The sequence below is a fragment of the Panthera pardus genome, unplaced genomic scaffold (genome assembly GCF_024362965.1).
Source record: "Panthera pardus isolate Hobbes unplaced genomic scaffold, ASM2436296v1 HiC_scaffold_8, whole genome shotgun sequence".
NCBI classification, from domain to species: domain Eukaryota; kingdom Metazoa; phylum Chordata; class Mammalia; order Carnivora; family Felidae; genus Panthera; species Panthera pardus.
In genome coordinates this window covers 3,694,064-3,715,764 of record NW_026527013.1, presented here as the reverse complement: position 1 = coordinate 3,715,764, position 21,701 = coordinate 3,694,064, and the positions used below count along the sequence as shown (strand labels likewise).

The 21,701-nt window shown below is 63.8% G+C and overlaps 1 protein-coding gene across 8 annotated transcripts in view; it reads right to left on the bottom strand.

Moving 5' to 3' along the window:
- The window catches only part of KDM4B (lysine demethylase 4B), a 131,065-nt gene that overhangs the window by 56,944 nt on the left and 52,420 nt on the right, over positions 1–21,701 (bottom strand). For all 8 annotated transcript variants that reach the window (XM_053897917.1, XM_053897919.1, XM_053897920.1 and 5 more), the window contains 2 exons: positions 21,154–21,268; positions 18,047–18,240 (listed from right to left, as the gene is read on the bottom strand). In XM_053897917.1, the coding sequence (XP_053753892.1) occupies positions 18,047–18,240; positions 21,154–21,268 (309 nt within the window). The remainder of the gene's footprint in view (positions 1–18,046; positions 18,241–21,153; positions 21,269–21,701) is intronic.

Genomic DNA, 21,701 nt, shown 5'->3' with positions numbered 1-21,701 from the left:
CCGACTGGGGCCCGGCGAGCAGAACCAGACACGGGGAGTGCGGGGGCCAGGGGAGCCCCGGGGAAGGCCGCAGGAGGTACGGCGGCCCGCGTGAGGTCGCTCGGGCGCCTCTGGCCGCAGCCCCCGTTTGCCTGGGACAGTCTGGCAGCTGCCGTGGGCCTGAGGGGGGCGTTGGCCGAGCCTCGGGCCCACGGTGAGTCCTGCACCTGAGGTCGGCCAGGCAGGCGTCTGGAACTTTCTCCACAGTGTCCCACAGGGTGTTTTTATCTCCGTGTTTCCCCAGCCCTACCCCCTCCACACACTCTCTCTGCTCTGGAACCTTCCCCACAAAGTCCTCCCGGACAACACTAAACCGGAAAGTCACGGAAAAGTCGGTGCTGTCAGAGCGGTATCCCTGGCAACCGCCCCAGGTGACCCTGCAGCAGGACTCGACAGGCTCCATAACTCCGGGCTTAATGCCGCGGAATTACCGAGAAGGCCGAATTCAGGCCTCGTCTGCCAGACGCCCTTTTCGGAGAGGCAGCCGTCTGCAAACATCAGGGGCTTCGGTGGGAAAAGAAGACATTTCTAGACTAGGAAAAAGGCACGCGGGAGAGACCAGGGCCCCGGGAACTGGGCCCCCAGGTGAGGAGGGAAGACGCGTGATGTGCGACGGTTGAAAGGCCATTACGGTCCCGCTGTTTCGCGGTTCAAACAACCGACCAAACAGAAGGAACACACTTCAGGCACGATGGTGAGGGGCAACCCGACGTCCAGAGAGCGAGTTTCAGAAGGAAGCGATGCCCGGGTCCGAGGAGGGACGGGATGGGTCACTCTGGGAAGGCGGGCGTCCCCCAGCCTTCCCGGGGTTTCCTGGTCCTCCGTTTACCCTTTGAGGTGCTTGTGGACAATGCACCCCCGTCAATCACGGCCGCCCCAAAAGGCCAAGCTGAAACCCACAAACCTGCCCACAGGGCTGGGTCCAGGGCGGTGAGCAGTCACATCCAGGACCCACAGCCTGGTGTTGGGGAGGATCTGACCTGTCTACAGGGGGGTCAGGAACACGCGTGCCGGAGAGGGGCAGCGCGCGGCTCAGTGCTCTTGTTCTGACGGTGAGGCCAGAGGACAGGATGTCTTGCCAGCCCCACTGAGGCCAGGCCGGGTCCAAGGCGGGACACTGCACGGCCCCAGACGTCAGGAGGCTTCTGCCGGCACAGGTCACGACAGACTCCGTGGGCCTGATAAAGACACTCCAGGGCTTGTGACACTGGGCAGGTCGGGGGTGCTGGGGCGGGCAGAGGCCTCCGCCTGGCAGCCAGGCACCTCTCGGGGCCAGACGGAGCTGGGCAATTAAAAGGCAACGTGTCCTCCGCGGGCAGGCCCGCCGGCCGGCCCAGGCACAAGCCGCTTGCATTTTACTGACTCACCGGCCCGGGAAAGTCTTCCTGTCCGCCGCGGAGGATGCTATTAATAGTGTCATTTTCTTGGTGTTTTGTTTATTCCCCTGGAATGGCTTGATGGATGTGAATAATTATCAGACTATAAAAGCCAGCAAATGTGCTATTTTCTATCGCTCTAAATCATCAAACAAATAAAGTGTGAAACAGCATTTTTGAATATAATTTTCCCCTCTAATGGCTTAGAATTATTATCAAGAACAATGAAAATAAATAAGCAAATGCCTTGTGAGTTAAAAATTAAACGAGCGTGTCACGAAGAGGAACACAGACTGTCTTGGAGAGCGGGGACCTGTTCGGGAGCCATTAGTTACGATGAGGACGAGTAGCAGGGCTCTGGGCCGTGCAGGCCCCTCCGGCCAGAGAGGTGAGCGCCTGCGCCCGCCCGCCAGCCACCCCTCGTCTCCTCGAACGCGCCGGCTGCCCCAGGCCGCGGGGTCTGTTACAGGTGGACAGGGGTCCATTGCCAGGAGGGCAGCATTTCCACGGTAATGAGGCAACTCCCAGCATGCTCTCCTGCAAGGATAAAAGGCTCACTGGGCCCGAGGCTCTCAAGTCCACAGCCGCCCTTCCCTCCAGGCCCCTCAGCACCTGCTGGGGGCCCCGTGCTGTCCGCAGCCGTCTGGCTCTGGAGTCGGGACATGCGACGCTGTGATGCTTTCTTTCTTCCCCAAGACTCTGGTGACTCTGCCGGTGACGAGCACCCAGCCTGACAGCTTCCACTGCGCGAGGCTCCCGGCAATTAGGTGCCGTGACGAGAAAGCTCATCTCCCCACCCTCCTCCCTCTCTGTTGAAGAACGTGTGCCCAGAGCAGGGGTCCAGCCAGGAGCCCTTTGGAAATGTCAGCTCGGCCTGACGCGTGTTGGAGGGTGAGGAAGTTAATTTCACAGTGTGTGCACAAGGCCTGGGGAGACAGGCCCCTGGCCGTTTAACATGCCATAATTATGGAAACAGAAACAAGAAGGCAGGGGCCACTGGAAGTGCTGAGACCGTGTGTCAAGTCGGAGGCCACCTGGCACGAGCAAGCCGTCCACACAAGCCCCGGAGGCCACGGCGGCTCCAAATGCCAGCAGCCCTGCTAGGGCCCCGCGTGCTGGGCGCATGGAAAAGCCATCATTACTGCCGTCCTCAAACACAAAGGCCCGTCTTGGCCCACAGCCCGCGCCCTCTCTGGCCACGCGTTGGCTGGGCAGGTCCAGTATACCGCCCCGCACTCTGGGCAGGCTGAGCAGAACGACCCGGTCACAGAACGGGCTTCCCCACAAGCCTCCCGGCCGACGGGGCACTGCCTTTGAGCTGGTTAGTGGAGCAGGAGGGCCCAGACAAACACAGTCATGGTGGTCACCCCTCATCTGATGTCCAAGCGCATCAGGTGACTTCTGTGTCTAGTATGTCACGTGTGGCACGTAAGTTATGCCTCGATACAGCTATTAACAATGCCCCAGCCCTGTGGACATGGGAGTGGTGAGTCCCAGTCCCTGCCCCAGTTTCTGGGCTCAGGACCACAGATGCATTTGGCTCTTCAGGGTCTTCTGGGCCCAGAACCAAAGCATCCAACAGGGTAAGATGAGCCCATCTCAGAGGAACCAGAAACCCACAGATACCACCTCCGGAAAAGGCACCAGGCCCTGACAGCTTTACTGAGAGCCTCACAAAACTTCCACACTAAAGGGCCAGTGCCCACCTACACTTATGGTTACCAAGCAGACAAGAAGTTCAGATGGCACGGAACTCCTCCTACGAATCCAGCATATTTTCAATAGAAAGAATGAATGGGGAATGCAGTCACCGCCACAGGACAAAGACACACAGGAAAAGGATAGGCCGGTGTCACATAGCTGCCAAGTCCTAGGTAAAATATTAGAAAATCAGACACAGAAGTGTATTATGAGACTAACCCTTTACCCCAAGGCTTGCAAAAACAGCCCAACAAGTAAAAATCTACATAAAATTCCAAAGCATTCAGTATTAAAGCTCTTAGCCAGCTAGGATTAAGAGGGACCTCCCCATGGTCACAGCGCACGATGAGGCAGGAGAGGCATTCCGGAAAGGGCAAGTTGTCCGTTCCCACAGCAGACGCCAGCCAATGCCGTAGGTCAAGAAAAAGACGCAAGGACAGTAAACGGAAGGCAAGAGACAAACTTTTCTCTGAAACAACACGGTCTTCTCCTTGGGAGAGCGGAGAGCAGCTGGTGAACAACGGAGTGAGGCGGTCCAGCCAGGGAGCAGAATGAACGCTCAGCGTGAGGACAGCTAGCCGTCCTCCGCACCAGAAAGGCATTCGCAGCACGTCGTGAAACCCACCAGGTACACCCCGCCCCTGGTCTGTGGTCCCGAGGCAGGAGCTCCCCGCCACGGAGGAGGTTGAACGCAAACCCGGGGGAGTGCTCACCACTGACGGACTCGCAGAGTCTGACCCAGGGGAGCCGACGCGCATCTCCGCGAAGCTGGCGCTGCGGGGTAATGGGACCGCGCGCAGCCTCCGTCCGGGGCAGGAGAGCCACAAACACCCATCAGGATGCTCCCTCACCCGCGAGCTAGTCCCTCAGTAAACGAGGTAAGAGACCACGCTGTGGTCTGACAGCACCGACTGACTTCGCGACACCGGGGTGGCGGGGTCGCTACGCCGGGTGGGAGCAAGGTGGCCTTATCGTGATGGTTGGAATGTGAAAACAGCATTAATAATAGTCACGCCAGGGGCACCCGGGAGGCTCAGTCAGCTAAGTGTCCGACTCCTGGTTTCGGCTCAGGTCACGATCTCACGGTTCGTGGGATCGAGCCCCACGTCGGGCTCTGTGCCGACAGCGTGGAGCCTGCGTGGGTTCTCTCTCTCCCTCTGTCTGTTCCTCCCCTCCCCTGCTCACTCGCTCCCTCTCGCGCGCTCTCTCTCTCTCTCTCGCTCAAAATAAATTAATTAATTAAAAAAAAAATAGTCACGCCAGATGGCAGGGGTCACCCCACACATCAGTCTAGAGAAATAAAAGACGTTAGAAAAGGCACTCGGCACGGGGCGCCTGGGTGGCTCAGTCGGTTGAGCGTCCGACTTCGGCTCAGGTCATGATCTCACAGCTTGTGAGTTCAAGCCCCACATCGGGCTCTGTGCTGACAACTCAGAGCCTGGAGTCTGTTTGCAATCCTGTGTCTCCCTCTCTCTGTCTGCCCCTCCCCCAGTCTCACTTTGTCTCACTCTGTCTCTCAAAAATAAATATTAAAAAAAATTTTTTTAAAAATTAAAAAAAAAAAAGCACTGGGCAGACAGACTTGCCCTTAAAACAGGCAGAAGACGTGCAAAGGGCCTTTAGGGACGGATAGCCTGGGGTCCCCGTGCCTGCTAGGATGGGAGGGAGAAGCCCTGGTAGCAGCCCAGGCTACCTGGACGGGGACACTGATTGCAGGGGGCTGATGCAGGGACGGAGGGGCACGAGGACCCTGTCCTGGACACTCAGGACAGAAAGGGTACACGTGCAAGCCCCTGAGCAGCCCCTGAGCGGGGGCTCCGGGCCCGGGGGGGCTCTCGTGCAGCCCCGGCTGGTCTCCGCTGCACCAGGGAGCTCAGCCTGGACTGCGCAGCCCCTCCCTGAGCGAGCGGCTGGAACTGTCCAGAAGTCCCATCTCGATTTCCAAGGAGCCTCGTTCGGCAGCGAGGCAGCCTCCCTCGTTTGTCCTGGCGCTGCAGCCCCTTTGTACGACGAGCACAAACACGTGCCGGGGAGATAGGATCGGCAGAGGACCAGGGTGGCTTGTTCCCAGGAAAGAACCTCATTGAGTCACGGTGGTTTATCTTTAATGGATCGTTTTACGGGACAAAAGGCGATGGAATTCGGTACCTGGCGCGAGCAGTGTCAAGGATTTCAAATAATGACGTTTTTATTGAGACGCATGCAGGAGATAGACAGAGAAAACAGGGCGTCTCCGATGGGATGCCCGCGGCGCCCATGCGGGAGACAAGGGTGTGCTGCAGGCGGGAGGGCTCGCCGAGGCCTCTCCCGGGGCCGTGGGCCCCCAGATGCTCCCAGCCCACCCCGGGGGAGCCAGGGAAGCCGAGACCCCGGCCGGCTCACACACGGCCAGCCCGCGTTAACCAGGGAACCGACTTCCGAGGCGAGTGGTGTCGAGCCTGCCGTTAAATGCGGAAGTGGAGGCATCTGATCCCAAGCCCCGGTTCGTTTTAGACCCGGGAATCATTTTTGTCATATGACGGACTGAAACTGCCAAGGCACGTGTGTGTTTTTGATGTTTTAAAGGGGGGGGGGGGGGGGGCTTCTCAGGTGAGGCTCTGAACGGCAGGCCGGAGAGTGGAGCCCAGAAGGGAGACTGAGGTGCGGGGACGCGGGGCCAACGCGGAGCACCCCCGGCTCCCCCTCGGAGCACCGCTCTGAACGTCCGCTCGTAAAGCGAGCCGAGCCGGAGGTGGCCTCCCGCTGCACCCACACCCACGGCCCCCAAACTCCTCCGGCCGGAGGCGCGTCCGCAGCGGGGAGGCCCCCCCGACGCGCTGGTGTTTGCACACGGGCGGTTTGAAGCGAGGGAACAAGGACAGGACGCGGAGGGACGCGGCCGAGGGGAATGAGGCCGATGTCGGCCGCCCCGGCCCCGTACCGGCACGAGCCCAGGACACGGCGACAAGCTGGGTCGGACCTGGGAAGGTGGCTGGGAGTCTGGCTCTCTCCACGGGCCGCGAGCAGCCGGGACATCATCAACGCGGGGAGGCTGAGGTCTGTCGAAGTGATTTCCGACGCCCTGGACGTGTGTGCCTTCCTCGCACACACACCCGCAGACGGCGGGGCCCCTGGCGACGGCAGGACGGGCCACAGGGGGCCCTGAGCCCCCCACCTCCTGCTGCCGTGCCGGGAAGGGGGAGCACGCTCCTAGCCGGAGTTTTGAGCAAAGTTGACAAAGACTCTCTCTCTCTCCTTGCCCGCAGATTTGCAGGAATCTCCCTTGCAGAGGAGCTGAAATCTGCCCACTGCAACCCTGCTGGCATGATAGAAATTTGCCATGGAAACCAGCCCCTGTGTGCAGACCCCGAATCTCTGATGGCTCGTCTAGCTAACAGGCGGGGAAAGCGAGTCCTGGCCAGGAAGGCCGTCCCCCCCTCCCGCCCCGGTGGGGGGAGGGGACCCCGCCCACAGTCACAGGCTCAGTGGGCTCCTGACCCGAACACTGCGGGGTGGGAGGCGCTCAGCGACGACGTTTTGAAGAGAAGAACCGACAGTTTCTTGGAGTGGTGGGCAGAGAGGGGACTCACCTGGCGCTCCGGCCCGGGAGCCGGAACTCGGGCCGCCTACGGCAGAAATCCCGCCTCCCTCAGCACAAGCCGTCCGCGGCTGTTTGCGACTCTGAACACAAGACTCTGAAGTGAGTGAAGGCCCATCTGTTCCTGCCAGACCGAGCCCGTGGGGACGTGGGACAGGCCAGCGACGTCTGGGCCCTCGAGCGGCCGGCAGACAGAAGACGGGGACACCCAGCGGGGACACCTGCCGGCCCAAAGCCCCCACGTCACCGCCTGGGCCCGCCCCCCAGCCGATGCATCCTCTGGGCCAGAGGAACCTTGGTGGGATGTGGCTGCCTGGACGAACCCTCTCGCCCGCCCGCCCTCCAGCCCCACGCCCCTGGCCCGGCCGCCCGCCCACCAGCCCACCCTCCAGCGGGGCCCTCTCCACGGGCTGCCGGGCTCCGTCTCTTCCTACGGGCCTCAGCCCTCAGGCTTGCGGACCTCCTGCCACCACCCTGCCTGGCCCTGCTCTGGGGGCGTGGGGCCACGCCATCAGCTCCTGTCCTGACGGGTGGCGTCGATCCCGGGTTCATGCTGGACCCAGAGTGGGCACTCGGTGAGGACGTGAACTGACTCATCTAGCCCTCTCCCTTCCCCGCCCCCCTCCCCCAGACCCCCCCCCCCCCACCGGACAGGGACCTGGACGATGTTTCTCAGGCTTCCCGGCCGAAAGTGCAGCCACGTGACCAGGCTCCAGCCAGTGAGACGGGAGAAGCCGTGGCATCCTGTGGCCGCCCATCGACGTTTCTGGAATACACCCCCCACACCCTCACGCCCCACCCGGACACCTGCGTGACCTCTGCGGAAGCCACGCGTCGGCCGGCCCGGGTCCCCGCCATCCTGTCTCCGCCTCCCACGGGAACCCGACAGCTTCCACTTCGGCTCAGGTTGATTCGGTGACAGTGCTGGGGGCTCCGTCAGAGTCCTTCCCCTCCCGCACCTTCAGGTCCAGGCCACCTCCGCCACCCGGGACACACCCTGTCCCCGAGGCCGAGCGACCGCCCGGCCACCTGCTCCCAGAACCCGCCACCCCTCCCGATTCTCAGGGAGACGCTCTGAGGGGCGAGGGGAGCAGCGGTGAGGAAAGGGGGCTCGACCACAGCCCCTCCCTCTGGGAGCTCCGCAGCCCTGAGCTGGGGCCCGGCCAGCCTGGGCCTCACCCGCGAGGAGGGCGGCTCAGGGCTGCAGCAAGACGGGCAGGCTCTCGGAGCGCAGCCTGGCACACGGGGAGCATCGCCCGCGGCCACTGCCGTCGGGATGTCTCAGGACGTCCTCGTGTGCAGTCACAGACACCGTGCCCAGGCATCAGGTAACAACGCTAACGCGGCGGGTGCAGCTGGCCAGGGCGGAGACGGCCCCAACGCCCGTCGACAGTGAACCGATGGACGGACGGACGGACAGACAGGTGGAGGCGGAGTCCCTCAGCAGATAAAAACGAACAAGCCACCGGTTCACGTAACGGGGGTGTCTTCCTCACAAACCCCGAGCACAAACACAAGGACAAGTCAGTCCATCTGTGTGTTCAAATCCAGCCAACACTCGGCACGCTGCCCGGGGCCACAGGCACACGTAGGGAAAGGACCCTTCAGGCCAGGAGGAGGACAGTCCTGAGGGCAGTCATCAGCTCTGGGGGGGGGGGGGGGGTGCTGCAAAGGGTGGGGTAGGGGGTGGGCAGTGGGGGGGAGGTTACACAGGGGCAGGCCGCACAGTCATGCGGTACACGGCACGTAAATACGTATCTTCGGGGCGCATACACATTTTGCACACTTTTGTACCGCGTTATATTTCACAACAAATTCTTTATGGCAGACGCGGTTCTCAGATGCCCCTAAGTCTTCCGGCCCCTGCTTGCAATTAACTGCCCTTGGTCCTAGTGTGCCAGATTTTTCCTGTTCTAATTAAGGTCCCACATCAGGACACCCTAAAATAGGGAGATTACCTCGGGTGGGCCTGACCTAAGCAGGTGAGCCCCCACAAGGGGCAGGGCCCTTCTTCAGGAGAGGATCCCATGCTAGCCTGAAGATGGGGGCCGGGGGGGGGGGGGGGGACACATGGCAAGTTCTGAGTGACCTCTAGATGCCGACAGCCCAGAGCTAGCAGCCGGCAAGGACTCCAGCCTCTGTGACCTTGAACCGAGGACCCAGCTGGCCCACAGAACCTACAGAACCGGGAGCAAATCAGTGCAGGCCACGAGCCCACTCGTGCAGCAGCAGCAAACCAAAGCCACCTCGACTTGAGGGAAGGAGGGAGAAGAGAGACGAAAACCCCCCGACACGAGTGTGCCAGGATGCTCACGTCCGTCCACTGCGTGCACAGGGCACGAGGCTGTTCCGCTCACTCTTCCCTTTTTTTTTTTTAAATTGTTTTTTAACGTTTATTTATTTCTGAGAGACAGCGGGAGACAGAGCGTGGGCAGGGGAGGATCACAGAGAGAAGGAGACACAGAACCCCAAGCAGCTCCAGGCTCCGAGCCGTCAGCACAGAGCCTGACGCGGGGCTCGAACTCACTGGCGGCGAGATCACGACCCGAGCTGAAGTCGGCCGCCCAACCAACCGAGCCACCCAGACGCCCCCCCATTCCCTTTTCCGATATTGGAAACTTCCGCCCTCCCTCCGCCCCTCCTTCCTTCCTTCCTTCCAAGAGTATACTTCAGACAGGACGGCATGGGAACAGGGAAGGGAGGGCACTTACACGGGAGACACCGGAGGGCCCACCTCAGCCGGGGGACCAAGGCCAACGCCGCGGTGACAGCACGCACCCCCGGAGTGGTGTCAGGGGGAGGGCGCTTCACTCGGGGGGTCCTCCTCCCTAAACCCATCGCCCCAGTCTCACTACGAGAAAAGCCGCAGCCACGCCCAAGGAAGGGCCTTCTAGAAAACCCTGCCCGGGGCCTCCTCGCAACTGTCACAGGGCATCAAAACCGAGGGAAGTCGGAGAAGCCTCCACAGCCCAGAGGAGCCCAAGGAGACGGCCGAGTCCACGTCACGTGGGCACCTGGGACGCTTAGGACCTAAGCGTGGGCTTTACTTATGAAGAACGGATCAACGTTGGTCCATTAACCGTGACCGATGCTCCTGCCTGACGGGAGGTCCCAGCGGGGGAACAGCGCGGGGCGGGGGGAGCGCCTGGACTTTGTCCTCGGTGTCTCCATAAAACCGGAACGGCTCTAAAAGCTGAAGTCTTTTTCTAACAAAACATGCCACCGAAAGAGGAAAACAGGCAGAGAGCGCCCCGCAGTGGCACGTTCGCCCAGGGGCGGGGGGAGGGGTGGGGATGGGGGGTGGGGGGGGTGAGGGGGGCTCCGACACGGGGCCTCCCGCCGCCCCCACCAGGGGCCCCATTCCGCAACGTCGCCCGCTGCCCAGGGGCTCGTGATGCGTCAGGCCGCCCGCGGAACCGGCAGAGCCCCCGCTCGCTCTCTCGCTCTCACCGGCTTTTCGAGGAGCGTGTGGCGAGATTTTTCCTTCGCGGAAGGCCGACCCTCCCCTGCTTCGCGCGACGTTAAAATCACCGCGCGATCCGTGCGCAACGCTGACCGTGCCCGTCCCCGCCGGCGTGCCGCGAGACGCAGGGGCCGAGCGCAGCCCCCGGGAGGGCGCCCCGAAACGCGCCGGGCCTCCCGCGTCCCCTGGTCCAGCCCGAGCGACACGCTGTCAGGTGCTGCCGGAGCCGCGACAGGCCGTGAGGCTTCGGGGCGAGTGAGGCTGCGAGGAGGAAGCGAGTCGGACAAACGCCGCGCCGTGGGGGTCGCAGTGCGCTGCGCCACGCCGGGCAAACTCCTCCAGAAGCGCCCCCGGTACTCGCTGTGGTCGCCAACCGCGCGCTCCTGTCCTCGCAGCCCGACGCCACCAGGCGCCCGGGCTTGAGACGCACGGCTCTCCGCGGCCTCAGGGGTCAACGTGCCGACGCCGAGATCATCTCTCGGTTTTAGGTTCGCCGCACACCCGGGCGAACAGAAAGCCTGGGCCGGCGGCGTCGCGGATGAAAGCGTGGTTCTGACCGAGCGGGGGCCAAGGGCTCCCTAACGACGGGGCGGGGACCCAGGCGGGGCCCAACACGGCTCTCCTCCCACAAGCTCTCCCTCGCACAGGCCCTCCTGGTCACGGGGCCAAACCACGGATCCCAACGCCTTGAGGGCGGCCTGATGCCAGGCTCCAGCCGAGACCCCCCTCCCCGTGGCTGTGGGTAAGGTGGCCCTTAGTGACCTCCCGGGGCGCCAGGTCCTCCGGCCACACGCACACACATCTGCACGCCCTAGGGTGACCGGACACGGCAGGCTGCCCACTCGGGGGGGGGGGGGGGGTCCGGGAGGCGGGACTTTTGCCTCTGAAGCCGAGCACACGCACGTGCATTGTGCAAGGACACAGAGGGCACATGGCTCAGGCACAAACGGAACGAAGGGCAATCAGTGCCGTTGCCCTGGTCGTGGTCACCATTCAAGGAGGAGCTTCCAGAAGGGGGACCAGGAAGGCTCTCCCCGCCTGCCCAAGGCCCCGTGCCTCCAACAGGGAAGCCGAGGGCCGCGGCAAGCCCAGCGAGAGGCAGCAGAGGTTCTGACCCAGAACCCACGGGCCGGGAAGATGGGCCTCAGGTGGTCCCACTCAGCACTCTCGGGGCCTCACTCGGCCACCTGGGACAGCAGCCACCTTCTGGCAGAAGGGGGCCCCGTCGTGAAACTTCCCCAGTGGCCTGTTTGGGGCAAGGCCGTGTGGGCCACGGACGGACTCCGGCTGCAGGCCCGGGCCGCGCTGCATCAGATTTAGGCATGCTGGGGGGGCAGCCGCTCCCCACCCCGGCGTGCTGACGCGCTCAGGGACCCGCCCGCCACCTCGTCTATTACCTTTTCATCAACGGGGCTCTGACGCCTCCAGCCTCGGTGGGGATCTGCTCTCGGGGGACCTCCCTGCTCTAAAACCCTCCTTCTGTGGCTGTTTCTGTCACTCTCACACACGCGGGACCCGGGGCTAGGGAAAGAGGAGCCTGGCGGGCTCCCCTGCTGCTAACAAGGCACAGACAGAGCTGCCTTCCTTCCGGCATCCTGGTGGCTCTTTTCCATCCAGCCCCCCCTCCCCCGCTCCCACCCCCTGCCCTGCCCCACACCGTGGTCACACTGAGATGCCCGGGGCAGCGGGGGGGCTGGGGGGGGGAGCCTCTGTCCCCAGATGCCCAAATGGGGGTTTGGCCCGGGGTGAGGGAGGGGGGATGGAGAGCATCTATTTCACTTCTGCTACGTGTCCGGGTGACAGGACACAGCGTTGGGAAGCTGAGTTATTAAAACCAATCTGTGAAGCCGTCGGGCTCCTACCGATTTCCATCCACGTTGGCGGCAGGCCGAGCCCTCCCTGCCACCACGGAGCCTCTCGTGGGCCAGAGCCAGGCGGCTGGGAGGAGTTACTCCTGTTGCCGGATGAGGGCTGCACCTGAGTCAGGAAACGGGGACCCCCCGGTCCCCGCTGAGCCAGGCTCTCAGAAGCCATGAAGTCTCTAAGGCCCCTCCAGTCGCCCCCCCCCCCCCGCCCGATGCCGGCGCTCTCCACCACCGGCCACCAAGGCTGCTGCCCACGCAGCTTCCTGAGGCTCCGTCAACCACCCCACGCCCCCAACTTCCCAGTCCCGCTCCCTGGGGACCAGGCAGGGGGCGCACTGGCCGGGCACCGTGGTCCAGCAGCGCCACCTGCAGCCAGGTCCGGGGACAGCCGGGAGGGAGGCAGGGAGGCACACAGCCAGAGGGCAAGGGAGCAGCCCAGCGGCCCCCTTCCCCCAAGAGCCTTGCCCCGCCTCCCTGGGCAACAGAGCCACCAACCCGGGACCCAGCACCTCCGCCCCGCCTCTCACCCAAGCTGCAGCCACAGAGCAGGTAACGTGGAAGCCGACCCGCACCCGCGCCCACAATGCCCTCCCCTCCCTTGTGCCCCCTCGTGCAGGGAGCACGTGTCCTCAAACGCAGACACGTGCACACACTCACGCACGAACGCACACGCGGGCAGCCACAGCCATGCCCGCTGGGACCCAAGCTTCCCCGTGGCGGAAGGAGAGCTGCCCAGTCCCTCTCCTGAGAAACCTCCCTGAGGGAAAATCCCAGAGGAAAACTCTAGGGGCAGCTGCTCCACAGGAAAAGTTCTCAGCACGCCCGGTGCCCCCTCCCCACTCCCTCCCCACACGCTACTTAGAAGGATCCACTCGTCGCACCCGGGGCCCTGCGTGAGCCAGCGGGGCTCCGTGCCCTTTGCGGGAGCACAATCCGAGGGACCCTCTCCCCAGCCCCCGGGGCAGGGAGCCCGCACGGGCACGCGTACACGTGCACGAGAGAACACGTGTGCGCACAGCACGTGCGTGTGCAGACGTGCGTGAACGCGACACGCGTGTGGCTCTGAGGACGCGTGCTCCCCGCCGGGGCGCGTGAGGACGACCCGAAAGACCGCATCCCAGGCAAAGAGAGCAGGAGGGAGGCGCTGGGGAAGCGGCGGGGAAACTGCGGCAGCGCCCCGCCCTCGGGGGAGGCTGCTGAGTCACGGGCCTGAAGGCCACGGTAGGTCGGCCCAAACACTGGGGCCAACCTAGCTGTCCCCGCCCAGGGGCCCTGAGTAGGCCTCTGGGAGGCACATCCTCCACCTACTCCCCCCCCCACCCCTCCCCACGGGCCCAGGGGAGCGGCGGGAGGCAGTGCTGTCGCCCTGCGCGGGCCTGCATCTGCGAAACAGAAACGGGCCAGCTGGGCGTATCACAGGGCCCCACCCGCAGGCTGACGAGCCTCGGGACCCACAGGGGCCAGATGATTCAGGGAATGGCTGCGGGGGCCCATCCGGTGCAGGGGCCCCGGGACAGGCCGTGGGACGTCACCTCCAGCTAAACGGCCACCAGGGGCTCCGGGAAGGCCCGGGTCCAGGGCAGGCGTCCGGCTCCCCTCTCTGGACACCGAGCCCCCGGGCCGCCCCACCACCCGGGCACGGGCCGCGCCACCCGAATCGGGGCCAAATGGCCCAGCGGTCCCCCGCGGGCCCGTGCCCGCCCCTCCTGGCCTCGCTGACTGACCGGGCCCCGGGGAGGCCGGCGGGCGGGAGGGGGTTGCAAGTGCCGGGTCTATTTAAATCCCAACTCAAAAGGGGTTTTGAAGCACTCGAACGCGGCGGATGTTCTCAGCCCTCGGCCTGACGGCACTACCTGATGCCGGCCTTTTGAAGCAATTCCGTGCTTTTACCGACACCAGGCTGCTCCCGCCGCTGTGACCCACAAATCACTACTGAAGTAGCAACAGACCCAGAAAGGCCTCATAAGACGCCGTAAACCTGAGGACGGCGACACTTACAAGAGATGCCACCGGGATCCTCGGGAACGGTTGCAATTAAGCTGCTGCTGACGCGAGCGGGGCGGCTCAATCAGGGAGACGGGTGCTTGGGAGCCACGTGCCAGGGAGCAGCCCCCGCCCCCCACTCCCCACCACCCTCGAGCTCCGGGCAGGGGCGCCGCCCTCCTGGGGGCCGATGAGCTCCGTGACCACCAGCCCGGGGACCAGAGGCACGGCGCCCACCCCCCGGGCTGGTGTCTGGGGTGGCCTAGAGGAATCTCGCCCGGAAGGCCGGTTCCCACGGGGGCGGTGCCGCACTCCCAACAGGCTAAGGGGCCACTGTGGCCCCAGCACCGGGCCCCCTCTCTGTGCCAGGCTCCGGCTGGGGGCTGGGGACCCAGAGGAGACAGAGGCCCCTGCCCTCACGGGGTCCCCCATCTGGCGGGGAGATGCAGCGGCAGACGTAGCTGGTATGAGTGTGGGGCGCCCTGCCGGCATCTGGGGCCGGCACCCTGGTCTTGGGGGGAGGGCGGGAAGGCTGCCAGCATGGTGACTGAGCAGAGCTGCCCCGGCTGGGGGAGCAGGGAGCTTGGCAGAGGACGGGGCGCGGGAGCCGGCTCCCACACGGCCCGCCAGCCACCCCTAGTCAGCATGAGGGACCTTCACGTGCAACCTATCCGCCTTCAGGACCAGAACCAAGACCAAGGTCAAGCTGCCTTCCAGAACATTCTTTCCCTGAGATAAACTCCTGCTGTGCCCAATGCCTGCCTCGCAGACTGCTGCCTAGGGCTGTCAGGACTGGGTTGTGGCGAAGGGGTGGAAGGGGTGGAAACGGGGAGGGGAGGGGTTGGGAGGGGGGTGGACAGCAGGGGATGGAATGCTGGGCTGTGGCCTGGAGAACACCAAGCCGCTAGAGACGGGGCGAGCGTGCAGGGCCGGGTGTCCGTCAGTCCTGCCTGTCAGCTGCCCATCGGCCGGGGGCTGCTACCCTCCATATTCCAGGGCCGGCTCCCACCCACAGACAGCTCACGGAGCCCCCTCGTCTCCCTCGAAGCCAGCCCCCGCCTCTCGAGACTGGCCCGGCCCAGCCGCCTCCCTGGGCTCCCCCGGCCACTTCCCAAGTCAACCGCCCTGTGACCCGCGCCGCCCACCCCACGCTTCGCCCCACGTCAGGCAAGGCCACCCCATCCTCAGGCAGGGCCACGGCTCAGCGCTCAACCTGCCTCTGGCCAGCTCGTGCCAGGACTCAGCAGTGGCTCCTTTTTTATTGGTTTCGTTCTGGGCTTTAAGGGCTTTTCTCCCTTTCTGATCCCTCTCGCTAGTAGCCCCAGGCCAAAACCCAGGTGTCTGCTGGGGGGCTGAGCATTCCCACTGCCCACCCCGCAGTCCTCGCTCTCCTCCTGCTGCTGGTCCCAGGGGGCCTCTGGGGCGCTCAGGGCCGGGAGTCCATAAAAAGGATGAAAGAACCTGGGAAATTTCCACGGCGGGAAGCGGCAGCCAGTGCGGAAGGGTGGGGCGCCATCTAGTGGCGCTTGGGGGAGCCACGCGGGGTCAGGACTGAGACGCCCCCCCGGCAGCACCAGGAACCATCGTGTCAGCGAGCCGGGCCGCGGCACACACACACTCATACGCCACAAATACACGACCGCACACTTACACGTACACACGCTCACACACGGAACTCATGCACACGCACGTACACACCCATGCTCACGCGCACGTATGCTCGTGTACCTTCACACACAAACACGTACGTACAAACACAGATACACTTCCACGTACACGTACGCACGCTCACAAACACCACTCGCACACCCTCACACTCACATGCGAACACACACACGTACACGCGCACACAGCCCCAGCCTGCGGATCTGTACGGGAGCCAGAAGGCGGCTCGTCTGCACTCAGCCTGCCACGGCCCACGCGGAGGACGCCGGCTGCCGGGCAGAGGCTCTGGGGAAGGAGCACCTCACGCCCCACGCCGGTGGGGGCAGAGCGCAGCCCCTCTCCACAGGGGGGCCTGGGCCGGGGCCTCCACGGGGGGGGGGAATTTGGGGGGGGGGGAGACAAGGTAACCCCCTGGGCAGCCCAGGGGTGACGCCGCCCTCCAGGAAACGCCTCCACTAACACGCTCAGGACCACGCGGGGTGTGAGATCCAGGCCTTTGCGAAATGGACATCACCAACCCCACCCATCTCTCTGCAAGTTTTCCCTGAAGGGCAACCGCCTCCCAGCTAGAGGCTGCAATGCTCAACAGCGGATTCGGATTCGAAGCCACGGAATGCCACAGAGATAAACGGATCGAAAACAAGAAGCCCGTGGAGTCGTCACAGGATCCCAGCAAATCCCCAAGGTAACACAATGCAGCACGAGGCACAGGTCAGAGGGCCCGTGGCCCGCAGGACGGCGGCCCGAAGATGTCCACGCCTTAATCACCACAGCTGCGTGCACGTGGCCTCACACAGGACAGGGACTCGGCAGACGGGATCAAGTCGAGGCCCCAGAGGCGGGGGTGACCCTGCGTTCCCAGGGGGCCAGCGTCCTCACGAGTCCTCACGGGACGGAGGCAGACAGACGGGCAGACCCCACGCTGCTGGCCGTGAGGACAGAGGAGGGGCTGCGGGGCCAGGGATCGGTGCCACCAGAAGCCGGCAGAGGCGGGAGACGGGCCTCCCTGGGGCACGGGGGTGGGAACTGCCCTGTGTACGCCTGGGTGTAGCCTGGTGAGACCAGGGTCATACTCCTGGCCTCCAAAAGTGTCAGAGAACACACGTGTGTCGTGATAAGCTCCTAGCGGTCATCGGTTACAGCCGCCCCGGGAAACCCACACAGAGCCCAGGCCACGTTCAGCCCTAACGCTTCCTCATCCTTCCCTGTCGGGGCAGGAGCCCACGGCCGGACAGCAGGGCCGGGGTTCCACCGTGCCAGCATCAGAGGTCAGGAGAGGGTGGTCACACGGCCAACACCTGGACCGGGAGGCCTGGCTTCCCCCCTGGGGCCTCCTGCCGGAGTCTGAGCCTTCTGCTCAGAGCGCCTGCGCCCACCCGCCTTGGCAAGGGCTCCGGGGCGTCCCTGACACTTAAAAGGACCGGGGGTGGCCTCCCCCCATGCCTCTGGGCACGGGCCCAGCCGCTCAGGGCCCAGCTGTCAGCTGGGACACCAAGTTAAGGGGTACCTCGGCCAGGGTCTGCCTGGGTCCCCAGCCGGGCTGTGCACCCCCCCTCCCACCCCTGCCGTCTCCACACACAAAAGCACTCGGCTGAGCTCCGGAGTGCCACGCTCTGCTCCTGGGGGGGGGCCCCCCCCCCCTGGGGGGGGCCCCCCCCCCCTCCGCCCCCAGCTCCTTCTGAGCTGTGATGATTACTGTAACAGAATAACAGAACCTTCTGAGACAGCTGGGAAGAGGCAGGGAGGTGTAAAGCCCCGGCTCAGAAATCTCTGCTGGAAACAGCAGTGAACAAAGACAGCCTTGCACAGAAGGCGGCTCCGGCCGTCCTGCAGCAGAGGCTGGGTGCGAAGGGGGCGCTCGGCTCGGAGATTCCGGAACACGGGTCGCGCTGGATATTCGGCCCAGCCTGCAGGGCCCACGGCTCACAGAGTGGCCCACGGGGCGCACGCCCACACCAGTCCGGCAAACCAGTGGGTGCACCGCGCCCCTGACCGCAGGGGGCCTGGAGCCGCTGTGGGGAGGCCAGGGGAGGCTCAGTGCTCACAGCCGCCCACCCCAGGCCCGCGGCCCCAGGGAGAGCCCCCAGCACAGCAGACACTTCGCGGATGCCACCCCCATAGTCTCCACGGGTAGCAAACCACAGGCTCTGGGGGGGGGTGGGGGGCAGGAAGCTCGTTTCTGGGGACACACATCCCCTCGTCACCGACCGAGACTGTCCCCGGAGCCAACAGGGCCAGACGCCCCTCAGCTTCCGCCTGCCCGGCCACGGGCCCAGCCGTGTCCCCGAGGGGTCGTCCAAAGGCACCCCCACCCCGTGTGCCCCGGACGAGCCGATCCGCAGCCCCTCCCGCGGCCCCGGCCGCCGCGGACGCTCACCAGGACTTGGGCTCCCCGAAGTGCAGGTAGTTGATGCTGTAAAGGTCCATGTCCTCCGTGTGCCAGGCGAAGGTGGTCTTCCACATGCCGAAGTACAGGTAGGGGGTGTTGACGCCCTCGATGATGGTGCCGCACTCGCGCTCCACCATGTCCAGGATGGTCCGCAGGCTCCCGATGTTCCACTGGGCCACGTCCTGCGGGCGACCCGCACGCGGTTGAGCGTGCGGTTGGTGGCCAGCCACCCCCGGGGCCCCGGCCACCCCCAGACGCCGGCGGCAGCACAGGGAGGCCACGGCGTGGCCCCGCAGAGGGCCCGAGCGCCAGCGGTCGGCCCTAAACCCGCCCCAGGGTCTGCAACCCCCCTGAGACACCGGCCCCAGGCCAGGCAGTCAGGCAGGACTTTCTCCGGATTCCACACTGAGCTGTGCGTTAATCATGGGAGGCGACGGGGCGCCTGAGCGGCTCAGTTGGTTGAGCGTCTGACTTCAGCTCAGGTCATGATCTCACGGTTTGTGGGTTCGAGCCCCACATCGGGCTCTGTGCTGACAGCTCAGAGCCTGGAGCCTGCTTTGGATTCTGTGTCTCCCTCTCTCTCTGCCCCTTTCCACTTGTACTCGGTCTGTGTGTCTCTCTCTCTCTCTCTCAAAAATAAACAAACATTAAAAATATTTTTTAAAAAAATCACGGGAGGTGAAAGCTGTGCTGAGAATAGACACTTCTCCAAAGAAGACATCCAAATTGTGAACACACACGTGAAAAAACGCTCAATGTCACTCATCAGGGAAATACAATCAAAACCACAATGAGATACCACCTCACACCTGCAAAAATGGCTAAAATCAACAACTCAGGCAACAACAGATGCTGGCGAGGATGCGGTGAGAGGGTCGCTTTTGCACTGTTGGTGGCAATGCCAGCTGGTGCAGCCACTCTGGAAACCAGCCTGGAGGTTCCTCAAAAAACTCAAAATAGAACCACCCTACGACCCAGCAATCGCACTACGAGGCATTTACCCACGGGACACAGGTGTGCTGTTTCGAAGGGACATGCTCCCCATGTTTATAAACATCAACAACAGCCAAACAAAGAGCCCAAATGTCCATCGATGGATGAATGGACAAAGAAGATGTGGTACACACACACACACACACACACACACACACACACACACACACACACACACAGAATGGAATACTACTCAGCAATCAAAAAGAATGAATTCTTGCCATTTGCAACAATGTGGGTGCAACCAGAGAGTATCATGCTAAGTAAAATCAGTCAGAGAAACACAAATATCATGTGACCTCGCTCATATAAGGAATATAAGATACCAAACAGACAAGCCTAAGGCGAAGGAAGCAAAAATAATATTAAAACAGGGAGGGGGACAAAACATAAGAGACTCTTAAATATACAGAACTGAGGGCTGCTGGAGGGGTGGTGGGCAGGGGGATGGGCTAAATGGGTGAGGGGCATTAAGGAAGACGCTTGTTGGCATGAGCACTGGGCGTTATACGTAGAGGACGAACCACGGGATTCTACTCCTGAGACCGTTATTGCGCTATATACTAAGTAACTTGGATGCAAATGTAAAAAATAATAACGATAAGTTTTTTTAAACGTGTGTGTGCCCCACAGGGCCCCTGGGATCCCCGTCCTCTGGCCCTCGCCACACCCAAGGGTGCACGCAACTCTGCCCTCAGGCCCGGCCACGTGGCCTCACAAGCTTGCCAATGCTCTGGGGTCCGGGCCAAGTGGATGAGCTCAGGGTCCCAGGGAGAGGGACCCTCCTTGTCCGGGACCCCCTTGCCACAGGACCAGCCGCTGGATGTGGGAAACCGAGGTCCAAGAAGGGGGAACCAGGACCAGGAGCAAGCTCGGTCCCTGACCTCCCAGGGCGAGGGCCTCTCCCTCAGGTTCCCAGGGGTGAGCTCACTTCGAGCCTGACACGCCGTAGGTGCCCAGCTTGGGAGAGCAGACCCACCCACGCTGCACAGTGGGACCCTCTAGCTGGAAGGCCAGCGGGCCACAGGTCAGACAGGCTCCCCAAGGTGGGCAGACTGCTGGGACCGACCCAGCAGTCACACCTCTTGGGAACCACAAGTCACGACCTGTCCTGATGGGTTCGGGGGCGGGGGGGGGGGGGGGGTCCTGGCCCTTCTCGGGAGGGGGCTTTATTCCCACCCACGCCAGCTGGGACCCCAGCCCAGATCTCAGGGGCACCCCCAGCTGCCCTCACGAGGAGCACGGCTGAGCGGATGAAGTGTGTTCCAGCAAGAAGGGACCTTCACAGTGACGATCTGGGGCGGGGGGCAGAGATGGCAGCTGAGGGGCCACCCAGGGCAGAACCCCAGGGCAGAGCACACCCAGGAGAGAGTCAGCCTCAGGAGCTTGGACATCAACCCCAGTAGATCCTTCCCAGGGTTGCCGGAGGTCCCTAAGTGTTAATAAACCGTCCCCTAGAAAAGGGTGGGTCCCACTCAAACCCCCGCGTGCTGAACAGCAGCATCTGTGCAGGGCCTCTGCACCACGTCTCCACCAATGCCTGGTCTACACCCCTGGACGGGCAAGGCCAGCATCAGGTCCGAGGGCTGAGGAGCCAGCAGAGGCCCCTCCGTTGCCCCAGGCACCCCCAGGGTCCTCCCAGCCCAGCACGGGGGCTGGAACATCCCCAGGTTTCCCGGATGACGGAGCGCTAGGAATTCAAGAGGAAAACCACGAGAGTAACTGGGGATTAGGAGGCCCCTGGCAGAAGGAAGAAAATGCCCCGTGTGGCCTCCGGAAGACCACTTTGTGACGGGGCTGCTTTGGTCCAGCTGCAGGGACAGGGCGCCCGATCAGGGCAGGAGGGGCTGATGATTTCGTAGGAAAGATTCTGCAAATCAGAACGCGGCTGCATTCCTCCTTTCCTCCCCCCGCCCCCGCCCCCCAAAGACTTGGCACGTAGACGTGCACGGAGCCCGGACAGAAAGCCCAGCCGAGCCTGCCGGGGCGTCTTAGCACCCACGTTTCAAGATCGAGTCCCACGCGTGCGCCTTTCCCTGCACAGTTCACAGGACACGGCGTCCGTCACGCCCCCGGAGCCTCTCGGGGGCCCCGGTACTCACGTCATCGTACAGGGAGCCGCTGATGTCGGCCCCGTAGATGGGGGAGACGAAGGTGAGGTTCTTCCAGTACTTGCGCTCCAGATCGTCGAAGTCCTGGTGCCGCGGGGTGCAATACCTGTGGGAGGAGCAGCGCCCTGAACGCGGCCGTGGGGCCACCCCCATCCCCGGGGCGGAGAACACGGCCCCGTGGCCGCGGGAGGCTGAGCGCGTAAGGGGTGGGGCTGCCCCGCCTGGGACGCCGCGCCCCCGTCCGCCCCGCCAGCCACCCGGGACAGCAGGGGCTCGGAGGGTCCTCTCGATCCTCAACTCTGCAATTACGAGGCCAGGCCGAGAGGCGGGCGCTGTGTGGGGGGCCGCAGGAGGAGGCGGCCGCCGCCCTGCCCTCGAGGGGCGCTCGGGCTCGGGAGCAGAGAGACCGCCCTCGGAAACGGAAACGCACAAAGGAGCAGGGAGCGAGGGAGGGGACGCAGTGCAGGTGTGCGTGCGTGTGCCGTGGACGGGGCCACGGAGGCCCCTCAAGGTGTGTGGCTCCCCCTCGGAGGCCGGGC